The sequence below is a fragment of the Syngnathus floridae genome, chromosome 7, assembly GCF_059516105.1.
Source record: "Syngnathus floridae isolate MCC-2025c chromosome 7, RoL_Sflo_1.0, whole genome shotgun sequence".
NCBI classification, from domain to species: Eukaryota; Metazoa; Chordata; class Actinopteri; order Syngnathiformes; family Syngnathidae; genus Syngnathus; species Syngnathus floridae.
In genome coordinates, this window is record NC_142419.1 from 6,989,240 (window position 1) to 7,008,063 (window position 18,824).

At 42.4% G+C, this 18,824-nt stretch overlaps 3 protein-coding genes and 2 non-coding genes across 10 annotated transcripts in view; 2 read left to right on the forward strand and 3 right to left on the reverse strand.

Annotated features, from left to right (window-relative positions):
- The window catches only part of fchsd2 (FCH and double SH3 domains 2), a 28,442-nt gene extending 21,490 nt beyond the window's left edge, over positions 1 to 6,952 (forward strand). For both annotated transcript variants that reach the window (XM_088380577.1, XM_088380578.1), the window contains 5 exons: positions 20 to 197; positions 1,806 to 2,026; positions 2,722 to 2,914; positions 2,994 to 3,085; positions 3,430 to 6,952. In XM_088380577.1, the coding sequence (XP_088236703.1) occupies positions 20 to 197; positions 1,806 to 2,026; positions 2,722 to 2,914; positions 2,994 to 3,085; positions 3,430 to 3,522 (777 nt within the window). In that variant the 3' untranslated portion in view covers positions 3,523 to 6,952. The remainder of the gene's footprint in view (positions 1 to 19; positions 198 to 1,805; positions 2,027 to 2,721; positions 2,915 to 2,993; positions 3,086 to 3,429) is intronic.
- A 215-nt stretch (positions 6,953 to 7,167) lies between these two features.
- On the forward strand, positions 7,168 to 13,870 carry LOC148394937 (NACHT and WD repeat domain-containing protein 2). Of its 4 annotated transcripts, none has more exons than XM_088381382.1 (10): positions 7,168 to 7,319; positions 7,428 to 7,516; positions 7,951 to 8,058; positions 8,232 to 8,417; positions 8,502 to 8,610; positions 8,687 to 8,850; positions 8,996 to 9,355; positions 9,445 to 9,546; positions 9,745 to 10,471; positions 10,555 to 13,870. In XM_088381382.1, exons 1-10 carry the CDS (start codon positions 7,247 to 7,249, stop codon positions 13,590 to 13,592), a joined length of 4,956 nt encoding a protein of 1,651 aa, XP_088237508.1. In that variant the 5' UTR covers positions 7,168 to 7,246; the 3' UTR covers positions 13,593 to 13,870. The 4 variants fall into 4 exon arrangements, with proteins under 4 accessions (XP_088237508.1, XP_088237509.1, XP_088237510.1 ...); XM_088381383.1 differs by having other exon boundaries at positions 8,502 to 8,583; XM_088381384.1 differs by lacking the exons at positions 7,168 to 7,319; positions 7,428 to 7,516; positions 7,951 to 8,058; positions 8,232 to 8,417 and having other exon boundaries at positions 8,476 to 8,610; positions 8,770 to 8,850.
- A 604-nt stretch (positions 13,871 to 14,474) lies between these two features.
- On the reverse strand, positions 14,475 to 17,778 carry yif1b (Yip1 interacting factor homolog B (S. cerevisiae)). 2 transcript variants are annotated; one of them, XM_088381388.1, is made up of 8 exons: positions 17,619 to 17,778; positions 16,865 to 16,964; positions 16,617 to 16,746; positions 16,432 to 16,536; positions 16,067 to 16,203; positions 15,669 to 15,824; positions 15,352 to 15,445; positions 14,475 to 15,164 (listed from the first exon to the last, which is right to left on the reverse strand). In XM_088381388.1, exons 1-8 carry the CDS (start codon positions 17,653 to 17,655, stop codon positions 15,009 to 15,011), a joined length of 915 nt encoding a protein of 304 aa, XP_088237514.1. In that variant the 5' UTR covers positions 17,656 to 17,778; the 3' UTR covers positions 14,475 to 15,008. The 2 variants fall into 2 exon arrangements, with proteins under 2 accessions (XP_088237514.1, XP_088237513.1); XM_088381387.1 differs by having other exon boundaries at positions 17,610 to 17,770.
- A 203-nt stretch (positions 17,779 to 17,981) lies between these two features.
- On the reverse strand, positions 17,982 to 18,054 carry trnav-cac (transfer RNA valine (anticodon CAC)). The gene has a single exon. It is a non-coding gene; the product is annotated as a tRNA-Val (tRNA).
- Positions 18,055 to 18,153: 99 nt separating this feature from the next.
- trnav-cac (transfer RNA valine (anticodon CAC)) lies at positions 18,154 to 18,226 on the reverse strand. The gene has a single exon. It is a non-coding gene; the product is annotated as a tRNA-Val (tRNA).
- Between the last annotated feature and the right edge of the window lie 598 nt (positions 18,227 to 18,824).

Below are 18,824 nucleotides of genomic sequence, written 5' to 3' on the forward strand. Positions count from 1 at the left end.
TTTTATGTGTCCTCCACAGGCTCGCAATAAGACGGGTCAAGTAGGTTATGTTCCTGAGAAATACCTCCAGTTTCCTGCGTCCAACAGTCTGCTGAGCATGCTTCAGTCACTGGCAACACTGGACGCTCGGTCACACACTTCTTCCAATTCAACCGAACCAGAGTTGCACTCTGGCTGTGTCAACGGGGATGCTAACAGTAAGTTAATAACAACATTTTTTGATTTATTCATTTTGAATTGCTCAATTATACCTTTAAGATGAACTTTTCCTGAATGCTTATTTGGCATACAGTAGATTACAGTTCACCTATTGCAGCCCAGCTAACATTGCCAATATTTTTAGTCTATTATGAAAGTCCCATTATATTGCAGCAATCTACCTTTTTTTAGTTTTTTATTGCCTAATGTAATGCCCTGGTGTGTGAGAAATGAGAGCCACAATCAAGAACAATAAAAATTAAACACAATAAGCACACACACTTGGAGACATTCACGAGTTGACAACACCCGAGGCAGTTTTTGTGTTCTCAAATATGTTTACAATGTGTTTAAATAAGTTTCAATTAAAAAAAAAAGTGTGGTGGGGTAAACCTGTATAAAAATGCAAGTGGGTCAAAAACGTATCCCTGCCAATGATGGTTTTTCATTTTATTTTAGTTTTGCATTTTATGTTTCGTCCGACTAGGCCTGTGTTTCCACCACAGTGTGTAACTAATATATAGTAACTGCATGGCATCACCTATACAGCATGTCAATGACTACATCAAAAAGATGAATGCAACACAATAGAGGGCAAAAAAAAAAAAAAAAAAACACAGTCATCACTTACCTTGAAACTAATGGGACTGGAATTTGCTGAGATGTATATTGACATGCCACAGTTCTTCTGGGACAATGTTTTTGTGACGATTGTGGCTTATTCTTTTTTAAACAAAAGTGCACCAACAATTTTGTCTGTGCTGTGTCTACAAAGAAAGGAACATTACTATGTCGACTGTGTAACCAAAAGCAGGCTCTGTTCTGAGGCTGCTGTGCTACGTGGCTTGTGGTGCCTTGATTCTATGGGCTACAATTGCATTTTAAAACAGTGTTTCTTAATCTTATTGGAGGTACCGAACCCCACGAGTTTCATAAGCGCATTTACCGAAACCCTCTTTAGTGAAAAAATATTTTTTCCAAATTCAAGACATCAATGTTTATTAATATAATGAGCCGTGCATGAACATCACCTTGTTCAAAGAACATAACCAACACAATGCATGAACTCAAAACAAATTACATACCTGCAAATCAATGTGACTTCTGCTGTTGCCTTTGCTAGACCAGTTCAGATATGCGTCGTCACAAATTTACACAATAAATCAGGTGTGTTCGGACCTCCACAGTGGAGGCTCTGCCGAACCCCTGAGACCGACTGGTCTTTCTAACACCGACTCACCGAACCCCTAGGGTTCGATGGGACCCAGGTTAAGAACCACTGTTTTAAAACCTTAGAAGGCAAAGAAAGAAAGAAATTTGCTGCTGAGAAAGGATAAGGAAAAATATCTAATACTCAGCTAAAAACACCCCAAATTGGCGAAGAGCAAAACATTGGATTACTCTGAAGTGGCCCGCTATGAACCCCGATCAAAATCCAATCGAACATCTGTTGTAGGAGCTGAAACATGCTGCCTTGAAAAGAAATTCCTCAAATCTGAAACAACGTGTTTGCACAGATACAAGTCATAAAAAGATTCAATGCTCCGTCTCTGTGGAATCGTTTTTCCTACTGTGTGTCTAATTGCTGTCCATTATTCTCCCCACAGCGGTGTATGTGCGAGCACTTTACGATTACGAAGGCCAGGCGGAGGAGGAACTCTCTTTCTCGGAGGGAGCAGTCATCCGCCTTTTAAGCCGTGACACTCAGACCGATGATGGTTTTTGGGAAGGCGAGCTTAATGGAAGGGTTGGCGTCTTCCCATCAGTTTTGGTGGAGGACCTGACAGAGAATGGAGAGACCGGAGTGGGCGGGACCAATGACATACAGGTAAGATTGCCTGCATGTTGTTTTGTGTCAGTAAGGTTATTGAGGCTTTCTGCACAGGCAATGGCAATGACAGTAAATACTTTCTACTGTTTTATTCTAAAGTACGTCAAGGTGACACATAAATGGGATGTCACATGCAGTAATCGTTCAATCTAAATATCACAGACAACATGCTTCGATTTTGTACCACTGAAGGTGGTTTGTCAGTCTTTAGGAGCTTATCTTACTGTGCCATCTGCTTCCATCATCAATGTTTGTTATTTCTGTCAGCAAGACATTCACCAACACTGCATTAGTGCTATCGTGCTCTGATGAAAAGAAAACTAGCGCTGCAATCACATCTTGGAGACTCTTATCTGTGGCACTGGCCCATTAGAGTGACAGGAAGGATACAGCCTCTCCCCTCCCAGATGCCTCTAGACATAACACTCAACAAGTTTCAAGAGTGGAAATTTGCTCACCGAATCCTGCACAATCTGATAGCATTCAACGCAAAACCTGCAAAGAACATTTCCACCACGGCAAACTACAATTTTTTTGTTTTTAAGTATCTGATCTCATTAGTTGCATGTGTCTCCAGTCAGTGGTTTGTTTATACAACAATGAAAAAATCCGCATGGCTTTTCCAGTAAACCAATGAAATGTGATGTTTATTATCTAGCAACTCCTGATTGTAACCCGATGTCCTTCTATAGATTTCTCCCTCTGCGAAGCTGCCATCATCGCTTCCACCTCTTCCGCTGTATGATCAACCTCCCATAAGCCCTTTCACCAGCCCAGAGAGCTCTACCCCGCCGTCTCTCCCTCGCTCACCCTCTGCTGCACTCAACGGGGATCATAAGCTTCCACTGCCCGCCTCATCACACAAGGGATCTTTAAGCACCACCAGTAAGCAATACAAGCCGCACTTTTTCTGCAGTAAAGTACCAGGACAGCTTTTGTAATGGCCTTTCCCTTTTCTATTTAGATCAAAATTCTGGGAGAAGTTCAGTGTCACCTGGGTTTCAAACACAGCTGCCTCGATTCCCACCTGAAGGAGGTCCAGGCAAACTACGACCTGTTAGTATGCCCAGTAGAAACAATGCTGGAACAATTTTGAAACAAGGGAATTAAAGAACACATCATTCCATTTTGACCACTAGGTAGCAGCACAAGATTGCATCTAACTGTAAATTTGAATGACGAAGCAAAAAGGCTGCCAAATTTTTGCTGAAGAGATTAGAAAGATGTTATTGAATGTCTCATATTACAAGATTTGCTTCTGTGACATCATGCCCACTCACGAAAGTCATTTTTCTAGAATATTTGGGTCAAACGTATTGTAGTATAACCTCAAGAGCAATTGATTTTTAAGGTTCAGGCTAACGACATCCTCAAAATCTCATTCTCTGTTTGTCTCTCAGGTGCGTGCTGCCCCTCCCCCACCCAAACAGCAGTCTCGCCGATCACATGGAAAGAGCGACAAGGCCGAGGAAGTGGAGATCACACTGGTGTAACCGAGACGCAAGATGGCACGGGGTTTGACACAATTTATAACATGCTTAAATGATGGCAGCCTATATCCCACGAGCACGTCTCTGATCTTAAACTGATGAGAACGGAACGGAACCATATCAAACAATCTCGTCGCCCACTTCAGCTCGCCCTCTTTTTTTTTTCTTTTTTTTTTTTTTTTTAATCCCCAAGTTGTGGAAGAGGGAAGAGAGGAGTGTGAGAGAGGCAGGAGATCCATTCAAATTTCCTCTGTATTTGCTTCCTAATGAAGTGCAGTAGTAGGATCCCCAGAGGCCCTTGTGCATCCTCCCACCTCCTTCCATTCTTGCCTTAAAACCTCACCTCATTGGGTGGGGACCCAGTGCACACTGAAGAGGAGGATGAGGATGAGGAAGAATGTTTGCAGAGGGAAGGAGTGTTGGACAAGATTTTATGACCTCATTAAGCTTACTTTTTCTCTTTTTTTTTAACAAATGCTCTTTTATTTTGATGCATAAATATATGTGACTTGAGCAAAAAATGTGTACGTTATCACCAATCAGTCAGTGGAATATGTTTGAGCTCCAACACTTAATTAACATGATCGGGTATGTTTGAGTTCTTGTTAAGTTTCACACCCTGAGACTCACTGCCCCTCCGTGTTGATATCAATTGACACCGCTGTACCACACACCTGATTATGTTAATGATGCTGCCGGACAAAAAGCAACTTTTGTGGATCCTGTCTGGTGAGTAAATCCCAACCTTCAACCTGTGAGCAATATTTTTTCCCGGAAAATAAGCTAACCAGCAGGACATTCAAATGTTGACGTGTCACCGGAAACATTGGGAAAAAATTGGTTGCATATGGAGTTCTATGCCCATAACAAGGTCAAATTTTCTTTCATCAGCTGATTGGTGGTAAATGCAAAGTCTTTTCCAAGTCATTAGTGAATTTCCAGAGGCTTCATAAAAAGTAAGCTTTAATGAGAGTAAGCAAGGACGTCCCACCGCTTGCCATTTACAGTTCTCGTCATCCTCCAGTACGTATTTCATGTGTATTAGTACAGTACATTACTGTTGTCGTAGGAATGTTAAACGCAGAGTTTCATATTACAAGAGTCGCCTAAATGAACAGAAGATGTTTTTTTTCTGAAAGGGCATTGTAAATATAGTTGGAAGGAGGACTGGAAGGAAATGAAAATTGGAAAGAGAGAAAGGAGAGGCTGGATCCTCCCTTCTGCTCTTCCCTCCAACTCTTCATCCTTTCTACTTCTCTACTGATAGTTGGCAGTGAGTGCGACTCGGGGGCTGTCATTGTATTCACATAAGCATACTGTATGCAGTTATGCCATATTACACACACACACACACACACACACACACACACACACACACATACACACACACACACACACACACACACACACACACACACACATTGTATCTTCTGTGTGCGTCGCCGATTGGTTGAACGTTGATTGACGTTAAAAGCACCGAAAGACTGATTTGGTATTGAATTTGTTGTCATGTTAATTATACGGATAGACAATATTTCTGGCATAAAGGTCTACTATGTTTTTTTGTTTTTTTTTACGCTTGATGGATCGATTCATCAGGATGAGTCATTCCATCGCATTTGCCCCCATAACTCCCTTCGCATTGCATTGGTTTTTTACCTGACAATCTGTGTGTTCGCACCAAGCACCGTAATTCATCGTTCCTAATACACCTTCCTCCTGTGTTTGTTCAGTGTTTGTGAAAAAAGATCAGAAGCGCTGAATGGGCAGATGCAAATAATATTCAAAGGGTGGCAAGTTTAATTCTCTTTTGTGTCTCACTCCAAACTTTTAATTAGATACCCTTCAAGCCTTTAAACTACTCGCCAAATGGTAGCGTAGCACTTTTTTTTTTTCCTACATTTCCGGCAAAGTAGCAGCACCTCCACTCCAGAGCTGATGCCAGAGTCAAATTTCTTCATTAAGAATCTAAGGTGACTTTTTGGTTTCAGCGTGACTGACTGTTTTCATTTCAATATTTTCAAAAGAGACTGAGGCATTGTGGGCATTGAAATTTGTGGGTTTGCTTAACTCTAAAAGAGGATGTGTACTGTTAGGATGTTTCCAGCAAAGAATGTGTTTTCTTTGATTGTTTGTTTTGAGATAGCAAAGTGAGGTTTTTTGTTGACACCAGAGTGATTGCTTTTCAAAGGAAATTGTTAGAATTTCAAGATGCAAGATCTTACTACTTCTCTACATCCCCCCAAAAAAATTAAACATAGACTTAAATTGATATTTTCTTGTATAACAGTTCCACACAATTGTATCTGGAGAGTGTAGCTTAACATTTAGAACACTAATGAAATACAGTATTCACTTGCGTTTACATGTATAGGTGGGGATAATGATCAATATAATTAGGTGGAATTTATTAGTGATTAATCTTGAAGCATTTTTCTTTTTCAGATAAGTTTTAGATTGCTTGTGTTCAATCGACACAGCTTCTTCCATCAAGAGACACAGGACAGTATATTGTATAAAAAAAATTAATAGTGATGGAAGACTTAATTTGTGACATTCAAACTTGTTCTGTTAAATGCTTCTCCAACGAAATGTGGAACCAGTTCACATAAGAAAATATTAATACATACTGTAAATCCAGAATACAAAATTTAACTTTGTAGTGTTTGATTGAGAGTGTCCATATCTGTTTTGTTTTTACAATGAACAAATGGATAGTATAGCTACTTGGGATGGGACAAATGTAAGTCAAATATGCTACCATCAGAAATTGGATATCGAAATACTCCCCCCCGCCCCACACACACAATCATAATGTTATGTAGCATCCATTGTGATCATCAATAGTTTCATACACATTGGAATTAGTCATATTATTAGATCCAAAAATGTCATTCCCCTGCTGTTAGAAGTAATCCCGATCACACGAAAGGGGTGTGGTCAAGGCAACGACAACGGCAGCCTCTCCTTGATTTCTCTGAGATCTTAATTCATCACGTATATGATGTTCAAACTTGTTTTGAAGTTTATTGTTTACATCGGCGTCCCTGGGAAATTCATTTCTTTAAAGACTCAATCAGTCTATTGTAAAATGATTTGTCTTCAGTTTCCACGTTTGAGAAACTTACCCTTTTTTTTAAAATCCCTTTTTTTGAACAGTCGTTTTATTTTTGCCATAGTGTTAGGCCATTCGATATTTGTAGAATTCTTTTATTTGTTGCGTCCACCTGTTTGGATCAGCAGCACATTTCCTTTTAATTAGTAATAAAATGGTAGAACCACTGGCCTTCTCTCCAGTTGGACTGTTGCCATGGTGACAAATAATAAGAACAGGTGCAAATCTCTTTCTGCATATGGTTATTGGCTGTACAAAAAGCTAAGTTTGTATTTATTGTGTACAAATGTTAATTAATAAAATAATATTGGGAAAACAGCACATCTCTGCCATCCTTTGTTCTTCCGTGTTTGCCTTCCCATGTTTATTTGCGTGTGAACCATGGGTCTTAGAAATGTACTCAACAATTGTGTATATTTAACAAATGTGTTCCTGTTGTGTACCAGGCACAAAATGTGGGTGTGATCAAAGTCCCTCAGACTGTACATAACCAAGTGCAGAATTTCCTGAGTCAGATCACAGATAGAGGGGAAAAGAGCAACACCAGCCCAGTGAGCCAAGTCAGACAATGAGACAATTTAACCCTGATTTAGTCGACATTTAAAAGATCATATGGACCAAGCTGCTTCCAAGTGCCGCTTCCGTTCCACCTGTGTTAAGCTTTATCTGTGCTCAAACCCTGCAGGTAAGCTGAGAAAGGCTCTGGATGATTCCCAGGAATTTTCATAGCCATTTTTTTATGTCATGGTTGTTTCCTTTTGTGACATTCATGTGCAATTATGTCATGTTACAGACAGCGTGGTGGAGCGCAGAGCTCTGAGGGAGGTTGTGTTCCCCAAACTACGAGAGCATTGCAGGCACAACCTGGGAGTGGACTTCAGGGTGAATACACACTTCTCACACTTTAAAGGCATCTTTCCAGTTGTATTCAATCTCATTCTCTGTGTTGTATGTACTTTGCTCTTTTTATTATCAAATTATATATGATTTCATTTACTATATCTAGTCTACATTCTCACTTGTCTGATAAAATGTACAGAAAGACTGTGTGTTTGGGTGTGTCAGCTCACCCCTGAGTGCTGCTACCAGCATTGTTCAATCTCTATTCAGAAGTATATTTAATTAGAGTGTCGGAAGCCTTACAACCTCAGTGTTGGTTTAGCAGCATGTGAGTGAGTGAATCTGTGTGTGTGTGTGTGTGTGTGTGTGTGTGTGTGTGTGTGTGTGTGTGTGTGTGTGTGTGTGTGTGCGTGCGTGCCTGTGTGCGTGCGCGTGCGCGTGCGCGTGTGTGTGCGCGCGTGTGCATTTATGTATAGGTGATTGACCCACATGAGTCCATTCATCGCAGCCACTGGCCATGTGAAAAGACCAGAAAAGAGCTGATAGAAGAATGCATAGAAAACTCTGCTGGACCCTTTATACTGGTGAATACATCAGCAGCATTCACAACATACTGGACATTGTTTGATATAGTCTGGTCTAGTCTAGTCTAGTCTAGTCTAGTCTAGTGTAGACTAGTCTATTCGGTCAAATTACTGTACTACTGATGCCAAGATTGACTGCTTTTCCTTCTCTGTCCACACGGTGGTGTTGCAAGGCTTTGATAGGCCATGAGTATGGCAAGGCCAGTCTTCCTGCCCAGGTGGAGGTGCCACATTTTCACCTGCTGCTGCAACAGATCCAACAAATGGGCCTCAGCACCAGGGAGCTGGAGAGAGTCTACTCCAGAGACGAGAACACCGTTCCACCGACGTTCTGCTTGAGACGCCCGTGCATGTCTCAGGTTTCCAAGACGTGATGCATTATTGTAATCAGAATTGTGTTATTGTGTCATAATATGAGGGTCATCGACTTAATTGGTTCAAAGGAGGAGACTCACATGGAGGATTTGGTGAACGTGTTTGCAACTGCTGTGACTCTGTGTGTGCACAAGAAGCTTCTGACTGAAGGTGAAGGCCTTGCTTTTAGCAGATCAGGTGAACTAGTTCTGTGTGTGTACATCACACGTTTATTTCCCTTTTACATTCTTTAATGCTATTTCTGGCTATTTAGTCCTTGATAGCGATCTACACTTTGCCCTGGACAACCGTCCTCGTGATGATGTCATCAGACGCTGTCTTGTTTATGTTCACAAGATCACCAATTTAAAGGTGGAACAAGAAGCTAGAGGGATGGACTGCTTTGAGTTAAACACACATTCAAAGGAAGAGGAAGAGGTGACCACCATTTACTGTTCCTCTCCTCGACAGCGCATAGACTGTTTAGCCACACAAGAGTTGTGCGACAACATTTTCAGTGCCCATACAATTTGACTTTTAATTTTCACACAGCTACATCTGCACATCCTCACTGTACTTACAGGGCACTTTTCTTTACTCCAATCAAGTAAAAGCATCACCCAACGCAAAGAATTTACTCTCAGATCTGATTGAGAACTTCTTGAGAAGCCTCATCGACCCGTACCAGCTTGAGGCTTACATCACTACCACAGAGTGTGACCGTCGCCATGGTTACACTACAGCTCAGAGGCGGGTGTATGCAGAGTTACTCTGCTGTCAGGTGTATTCCGACCTGGTGAGGTTGACTGACAGCATTGTGGAGTCTGGAGGATTTGGAAGCTGTGACCTCAGCGATGCATCAGCACGGGAGCAAGTGGAACAGGAGGAACTGTGTGGCATCTTGTCGAGGTTTTACGTCATCACGAGGCCGGAGATGGAAGAGGTCAGACGTGAAATAATACCTTAAAGTCACGACACTGACATTCTAATGAAGCTTGAAAAGATATCAGCTTGACAGTTAACTTTTTCTAGGTCAGAGCCTATGTTCAGCAAAGTGATCACCAAGGTCCGCTTGTGCTGACAGGAGGTCCTTGTGCTGGGAAGACTGTCCTGCTAGCTCACTGTGCTCACCAGGTACATGAATAAATACTTGCTAATTTTTAGTACTACTATAAATTGAAGCAAATATTTGTTGGTCGTGGTGTTGGGGTACTAATTTGAAGGACATGTGCCTTTATGTTGCTTTTTCTCAGATGACAATGGCTTCAGGAAGGAAAAAAAATGTTGAGTGTCGTCATCAGCATTGAAACATTTTTTTTATCTTCTCTGTAGATGAAAATCTGGCTGCATGACACCAATCCTGCTGTGGTCACCTATTTCACCAACTTGCCACACTTGGCTTCCCCCGAGCGCTTGCTGTCCAGCTTGTGTTATCAAATCTTCAAGAGTTATGGCCACTTTTCATCTTTCCAGGACAGCTGCTTCAACTTCAGTTATGCCGATTACCAAGGCGTCACCGAGCCTCGAGACAATCGATCGGACGTCACTCACCTTAACTTGAGTGCTGCATTTAGGGCTATCAGAAAACCTGACATCAGTCTTTCTGAAGCATCAGAATGTTTCTGTTCCCTTCTCTCCCTGCTGCCATTTTATAAAAAACCTTTAGTCCTGATCCTTGATGGGGTACACCAGCTAGGGCATAACTTTGCTGAGCAAATCATCGAAAGCCTGCCCTCACCTCTTCCTCCCGGAGTCAAAATCATCCTGGGCGTCTCCACTAACCAAACTCAACTGATGCGGGTCATCGAAAGACGTTACCCAGAGTACAGTGCACCTAGCTTTGCTTCAGAGAGGTGTAAAAAAAAGGCAGGGTATATACATGTTCTGTTGAGTGGTGTGGAGAGGAAGCAACGTCTGAAGGTTCTGATATCACTTCTAAGCAACTCTGGGAGGAAAGTGACTTCTGGACATCTTGCACTGGTGAACCAGGCACTGACTTCATGTTGTCTCCCCCTCTACGTCCGCTTACTACATGCTCATGCATCACTTTGGTCTTCAGGTACAGTACAGTTAAATAACCCAAAAATGAAGTGTGTTTTTCCTTACATTTACTCTCATGTGTTTGTGTTGGTCTCTCGTTAGATTCAGAAATGTCAGAGTCCCATCTTCCTGGCAGCGTCCATTCATCTATTGCTGTCTTGCTGGATCACTTGGAGAATAAATATTCTTCCTCGGTGGTGGCTTGTGCCGTCTCTTACATCACTCTCTCTAGAGTAGGACTCAGAGAGGCAGAACTTGCAGATCTTTTGTCCAAGGCTCATCCTGATCAGATCTCACAAGTAAATGTGGAGAGACTGCTCCTTGACCTGAATGGCTTTCTCATCAGGAGGACGGTAATAGGTTGTCAAGTTTTGTTCTGGGTGAGCAGACATTTTGGACTTGTCATTGCGAGAACCTATTTCCATACATGTGAGGCCAGGAGAGAAATTCATTCGGAGATGGCCGATTATTTCATGAACAAATGGAATGCATGTTTTGAAAAGCCAAGCCTAAATAAAGGCGGTGCGCAAACGAGGGAACCCGTCGAAAAGCAGCCGTCACTCAGAAACGCCGTTAATGGGAGAGAAGCTGTGGAATTGGTTCATCACTTGCAAGAAAGCAACAGTTTGGAGTTAAGATGGAAGGTGTTGATGTCATGGAGGTTCCATCATGTTTTGGTGAAGGCCAGCCTCCTGACAGATCTCGTGGACATGTTGAGGCAGGAAGAGGGCTCTTGGGGCAATCTAAGGGAGCGTACACTCCTTGCGAGCATATTGGCGTCTTCATCCTGTTTGTTGCAAATCTCTCCATTGGAGCTTCCCACATTGATGGAGGTCAGCCTCCTCCCATATATGGAGCTCTTTCCTGCTCTCAAAACTTATGTCGGGGAGATCAGAAGGGAGATGAGTACAAGAGGCTGCCGATTGACAGTTGCGCTTTCTCCTTCTCCTGATACTGTCGCCTTGCTTCGGCATCTAAACTGCAACTGTGGATCAAAACGGCTTGCTGTTACCGCTGCCGGGACACAGTGTGGGACGATCGCAGAGGTCATATGTGATGGCTCGGCGTGGATATGGAACGGCTCGAGCTTTGGTGTGGTGCGATTATCACTAAGCTATGAGGAGGCGGAGCTTAAGTTTGTAGGCGTGAAAAGCAGCCAGCGATTCATGTTGTTTTCCACCTCATGCAACAAACTGTTTTTGTGGGATGTTGGTGCTCCTGACATCCTTATGGAGGTCAAAGTTTCACACACTCTGAACATGTTAGAGGGCTTTGTGACATTTGGAGGACAGCTATGTGTGTGGTGGAAGAAGGCCACCCTTGTGGGACTGTTTGATGCCTCCGACACAACTGTCAAAGAGTTTTGTTGTCCGAGCTGCGTGACCTGTGTGGTTTTCTCCTCCGATGGTGCTCACGTAATTTGCGGTCAAGAAGAAGGAACCGTGTCAATATTTGATGTAGCCAACCACAACCTCCTTAGCTCCTGTTCACACTCAAACCACCGAGCAATTGCGTCGATAATCCTCTGTGAGGACAAACTGGAAATGGCTTGTGTTGAAAAGTCAGGAGATGTGAAATTATGGAATGTTTCATCCAAAACGCAACCGCCAAGATTGCTTAAAGAAGTTTCTACTGGGAGTGACTTCAACAACGTGCTCAGTATTGATTACTCTGATGAATTTGACAGTTTACTGATTTGTCATTGCAACCAGGTCACTGTGTGGGATACGTGTGACTGGGACAAGTGCGACCATTTCTTGGCTCCACGGGGTCAAACTTTTATTCAGGCAATATTCTCCCAGAATGGACACCATTTCCTGGCATTACTGGAGGCCTGTCCTCGGGTTTTGGTGTGGAGGCTTTGCACAGGACGGTGTGTTCTCTCCTTAGAGACCAACACACAGCCTCATACACTCCTCAAAACCACCTCAGGTATTGTTTGCGTCACTGACAATGGCTGCCTTCTTGTGTGGGATTCTGAAATGGTTCATGCTGCCAGTGAAGCTCCAAAAATGAAATGTGGGGTTAAAGACGTGGTGGTGGAGCAAACTGGAAGATGGTTCTACACTGCAGATGGGACAGATACGGTGTGGAGTTGGAGCCTCGAGACAGGGCTTCCGCATGCTAACTTCCTGCATGGTAACCCTGTGAAAATAATACGTCTTAGTCAGGATAGCATGACCCTTGTGACACTTTCAGGTGAAGATATTTACATTTGGCATACAGAAACGGGGAAGAATATCTTACGTATTGGTGGGAGCAACGCTACGGATGTTCTTATCACGCCCAGTTGTAATTTTGGCGTTAGCATTTGTGAGCAAGGACTTTCTCGGGTTTGGAAAATGGCACATGGGAGTGTCGTATGTGCTATTCACGTGTACCTTTCTGGTGCACAGGTGTCACCCGAGAGCACCTTTCTCATTGGCCTCCATGACGGAGACCTGCTGGCTGCCAGTTTGTGGTCGGGCACTATCAGCAAGACCTTCCCGAGAGTAGAAAGCTCTGAAGATGTCGTTGCTTTCGGCACGCTTTCTCAGCATGCCGATTTTGTGGTCGTGGTCGTTGCCTCGGGGGCGATTTACACCTGGAAGATGTCCGATGAGACGGTGTGCAGGCACTTTGAGCTACCGGGGACATTTAAGTGTCAGCCACAAAACTTTCACATGACGTCCAACGGGAGCTTTGCATTATTGTCTATCGATAATGATGCTATCACCCTCCTGGATGTGTCCCAGGTCAGACTGTGCTCTTTGAAAGCTGAGTATTGTGTAATGCAAGCCTGCTTGGATGAAATGGGAGGTTACGTTGCTTACACATCACAGTGTGCAAGCCAAAGTTGCACCTGTTCCCAGCACACGCATCCCGTCCTCACCGTGGTACAACTCTCGGATGGAGAAAAAATAGGCAGAGTGTTTTTGTGTAAGGATCCATTGACACTGCTCATGCATGGGCAGCAGTTTGTGTTTGTGGGTTTTCGGGATGGGTCTGTAGGTGTGTATTCTATTTCAGGGTCCTTGATTAGTGAAGAGAATGCATGTAGATCGAGAAACAAAATGGGGAGTCAGATGAAAGGCTGCTGTTCTAGTGTGGGACCACTGATGTGTTTTTCTCTAGAAACACCCAATATTACATGGCCTTAGCTACTACAGTTCATCATGTGCTTATTAGGACAACGATATACATGAGTAAAAAAACCTTGAAAATTCCACTTAGGCGCTGAAGAAGAATGTATGTAACAATGTATGTCGCAATTAACATACATTTTATTGTGTGAAGACTTTGAAAGAGTAAGTTCATTTTTTGGGACACCATACGATTATTATTGTGGTTGTAGTTTATATGGCAGTTCAGTTCTACACCATGGCAAATTAAGCTCCGATCGTAAACATTGTAAAAATGAATAAAAAATGATTATCATTCTTAGTTTTGCAATAGAAGATGCCTTAGACTCACGAGACTTATGTGCTGTCTTGAATTATTGTTTTACTACAGATATGAACTGACTATATCAGTGGTTCTTAACCTGGGTTCGATCGAACCCACCGAATGTGAGTCGGCTTCAGGGGTTCGGCAGAGCTGGCATGTCATTCCCCCCCACCGCAGATGGCCAAACACACCTGAATGTCGTGTAAATTCGCGATAACGCATATCTGAACTGGTCTTGCAAAGGCAACAGCAGAAGTCACACTGATTTGCTGGTATGTCATCCCCCCCCCCACTAAAGAGGGGTTTGGTGAATGCGCATATGAAACTGATGGGGTTCCGTACTTCCAAAAAGGTTAAGAACCACTGTACTATATGACACCACAGCCGATAAAAGTCCTGAATTGAGGTTTAATTCTTCTTGAAATAATTTCTAAAAGTACTGCGGTAAATACAAAATTGTGTTCCCAAATGAATTATGATATACTTATCTCCAAAGTTAGTTGTTTTAGTCTCATATTGACGTGAAATGAAAAAAAGTACGTACATCATGAAAAAAATGAAGCACCTAAATGAGATATTGATGGTTCAATGTCACATAGTATTAATATTTTCCTTTATTCCACCTGACTTTCAATATGAAATGCAACAAATAATTTACATTGTTTCTTAAAAGGATATCAAAACATCATCACTGTTACTTGCCGAGATTTATCATTGCTCCAGGACCTCCATGTCACCAAGCACGCAAAGCTTAAGAGCACAACCACACTGGAAGAATGACATTTTAGTCCCGATTAATTGATGAAGGATCAGACATTTGATAGAATTGTGCGCTACTCTTGAGTGTGCTTTTGCTTTCACTGATTATAAAGAAAGCGTGTTAAGTTGTATGTGCCGTCAGCTCAGAAAAATCGTTTATGCAGACAAATGCAGCGTCTAACAAACATACAGGATACATTTAAATATTGCTAAAAAACAAAAAAATAATTAAGAAGTAATTACACAGTGTAGAAAAACAACTTAGTTGAATGTTTTAAGGACAATTACATGGCAGTACAAAAAAATACCAGCTGTGCTGTGAGAGGTGAAGGCATGTGTGCGTGTCTCCTTCTCCCCCAGTGCGGGTGCGTTTATCTGATGAGGTGATAGGTGAACCAGTACATGAAAAGGGGTTGGGCCGCCGCTATACACATGGTGAGGTACATCCTCAGCTGGTTTCTGGCTCCTCTCACTAGCCTTCCCTCTGCTGCCGCTTCGGAGAGAAGCTTCAGACGCAGGGTGCGGGTCTGCAAATTCAAGTGGTGATTATTTCATGCAAACATTCAGTATGTAATAGCTAAGCAGCACACGTTTGCTTAAATGCAGGGCTCCCCAAAATGTTTTGCAGCACCAACTAGTTCCACATGAACGCACCACTGCAATGCCTGTAATTTGTTGTTAGTAGGAGCCTTTGTGAACAGGACTGCTACTCACCATAAATACAAAAATGGCAGCACAGCACCAGAGTAAAGAGACGTAGTAGGCTGGCCTCCCAAATAGGAGTCCTGCGACTACACCAATGATCATTCTGAGAAAAGGACACACACACACGACAATTAATATTTGAAAAACAAACTACCTACAGTCAGCAGTAATAGGCTCCAGCTCGCCACTAAATGAGCTAGTGTGATAGAAAATGGATGAATGAATATTACAACCTTAAGCTACTTGCATAATATTTAAAATGCAAAACTAAAGACCAGCTAACTACCATGACATGAATGTGCATAAATGGAGAGTGAGGCACATACCCGACATATTTGTATCCAGCAAAGGCAAGCAGGTCAATGGTTGTGAGGTCGGTGTTAACGGTTACGAGGTATAGTGACAGGAGGACTGCCAAAACTTCCATTATGAGCCACACCAGCGCCGAGCTTGCCTGAACCCCCAGCAGCTCGGGAGTAAACCTGAAGCGCCACAAAAGAGGACGGGTATAAAAAAAATGAATAAAATAAAAAAATAATAAAATCAGCATCCATCCATTTTCCATACAACTATTGTGGGAAGCAATTTAGCTCCAAGGACAGTCAGAACTGCATTTCACTTCCTTGACATACAGTATATGGGGGCGGGGGTATCACACACTTTAATAGTTTTGTGCCATTGAAAACCACCGGCTCGCCCATTAAAAGTGTATGTTCACATGTACCTGTTTTGTGTGCCCAGGGCCAGCCCAGCCACTAGCACATACGTGATGAAGCCCATGGCGGGGATGTAAAGATCGGGAGCGTTGATGTCAAAGCGCGGTGCCACAGGAGTGTCCTGTTGGTAGCTCACCTCCCAGTTCTGCACCACGTGGATCACACAATGTCATCGTCAGCATGTCATTGCAAATATTCCTTAATGGTAAGCTCCAACACAAACGAGACACTCTTGTATAAGAATATTTCAAGCAAAGGCAGATCCGTAGGCCGTCAATTCGAAAATGTTGACACCTAATGAGGTTACAGAAGGAACCAGATGTATCCGGGGAGCAGCTCTAAAAATAGGATACTTGAAATCTAGTCCACCTACCTCATGCATGTAAGGGAAAACTAGAAGACCCAGCTTCTTTCCCACATACACCGTGTCCACAGCGAAGTAGTATTTCAGCTTGGAAATCGGGATGAATCTGTCCAGCTACAATACAGAAACACAATAGCCCCCTCTACAAATGTTTCTTTCTTTAAGCGAAACAAAGATCTGTGAGTCAATCATACATTCTTGTCCATTATTTCCTTCCCCTGAGATGCCAGTGAGCTGCCATAAGCCATGGCAAAGTTAGACACGGGGTCCGACAGCATGGATTCGCCCGGGAAACCTGCCATCTGACGTCCGCTATGTAGATTCCTGTCAACGATAACGCACATTAACTGTCGTCAATAGGGATTAGAGAATGTGAACGTGAATGTAAACCACGCGGACTAATTTAAGATGTTTAATGTTGAACCTGTGTGGCGAGCCTCACCTCTGGTGGGATGTCGGTGAAGCGCAGCCACTTGTGTCCTCAAACAACTGGCTGCCATCCGAACCATCCATCAAATCATTTCGTAGACGTACATTGGGCTCTGGATGAAGAGAAGAGCAAAATTTTGTTGTGTTTGATATTATTGACAGGCATAATTTGATAAATCAAGCACATGCTGGGCAGTAACAACCATGCATTAGTCGCACATTTGTTGTATTCAGCTGACACTTGTTTACTGACCTGAGCGCTGCGGGAGCAGGCTCGTTTCTGCGCTCTATCCCGCGGTATCTCTGATCACATCGTCACGAGAGTAAAACATTATGAGGAACCACTGTTTTAAACTGGTGCGCTAGAACTAAAGTTGAACTACGGTATTTGAAAATTAATTCAGACTTGCCTCTGACACAGACACTCACTCAGTATCAAATAACACCCTTCCATGAGCTGAGACGTTGATTGGGACCATTATAACGTTGCAAAACAATAAATATGGACATGATGTGTTATATATTGACAAGTCAAAAACTAAGAAGTGCATTATCAAGTAAAGCGTGCTATCTTCATATTTGTTGTCAAATTATCAAGTGCATGATGTTATCAGTTTTATTATCAAAATTTTGGTGTATTGGCAGTGATGCTAGGAGCTAGCATACCCTCCCATTCAATCTTCTCTTCCTTCATTGACCAGTAAAAAACTGGCACATGAAAGCAGCTAGGAAACAATTTGAACAAGAAAACCACGTACGTAACTTACGCTGTCGGAAACCTTTCTGGGTTGCAGAATAATCCATTTTGGACAACTGCTAACCTGTCACTGATGCAGTCAGCGAGGTCCAGTCAGCAAGCTCCAGCAAACTAACGGCTTGACCAGCACAAGGCAACTTCTTCGTCTATTCACTTTCTGGCGCACAGACTGGTGAATGGATACGATGCTGCCCTCCAGCGGATATGATTGAAACTTGATGTCTTTGTTGTTTTTGTTTTTTTTAACAACAAATATAGTTTGAAATCAGAAGTTATGGAAAATACTTTGCGCACCCTAACTTAAAAACATGTTGATACTGATATACAGTATTGAGGACATTGGTTTGTCAATAACAAGATAAAAATCAAAATGTGTTTCCGCCCGGTTTCGAACCGGGGACCTTTCGCGTGTGAGGCGAACGTGATAACCACTACACTACGGAAACCCTTGGGTGTAACAGCGAATTTATCAAATAAAATAGGTATTATATTGCTACGCGCGAGTACTATGCCGTGAAATGAATAACAACTTAAAAATCAAAAAGTGTTTCCGCCCGGTTTCGAACCGGGGACCTTTCGCGTGTGAGGCGAACGTGATAACCACTACACTACGGAAACCCATGGAATCATAGCTGAATATAGCAAACTAAATAGGTTTTGTATTGCTTCGCGCGAGTTCGTTCCATGTCATGAAAACAATTATTTATAATTGGTAACACAAAAAGGAATACTTTAGATTTTTAATTGTGGCCGTGCTATGTCGCAGAAAACATATTTCTTGTTTAGAGTTTTATTATTGAAAAATATAAAATAAACAATAAATAATCAACAATTTATTTGTTAAACAACTCGCTGGTGGTTTCTTTTCTTTTTAAAAAGAACGAATGTCATTTCAGTATACATATTCTGACTGATAACAGCAACAGCTGTCAGTGGCCCAAAGGTGGCAGCATTTGAACGATTCCCAAATCAAACGCTTATTTTCTATGTGCATCAAACCATCCGACTTGAAGCTATTTTGACTGTGATTTAACTCGATGCATGTCATTTAATGGGAATTGAAACATTGTAGTCAGTGAATAAACTTAAGTCACGGTTAGTATTGGACACAGACGTTCTGCTACAAAGAGAGGCTGCGCTCGTGTTCCATCCAATAAATAGTATATGTACAAAACATCGTTATACAAAGAAAGAGTAAAGAAACAACCGCATTGCA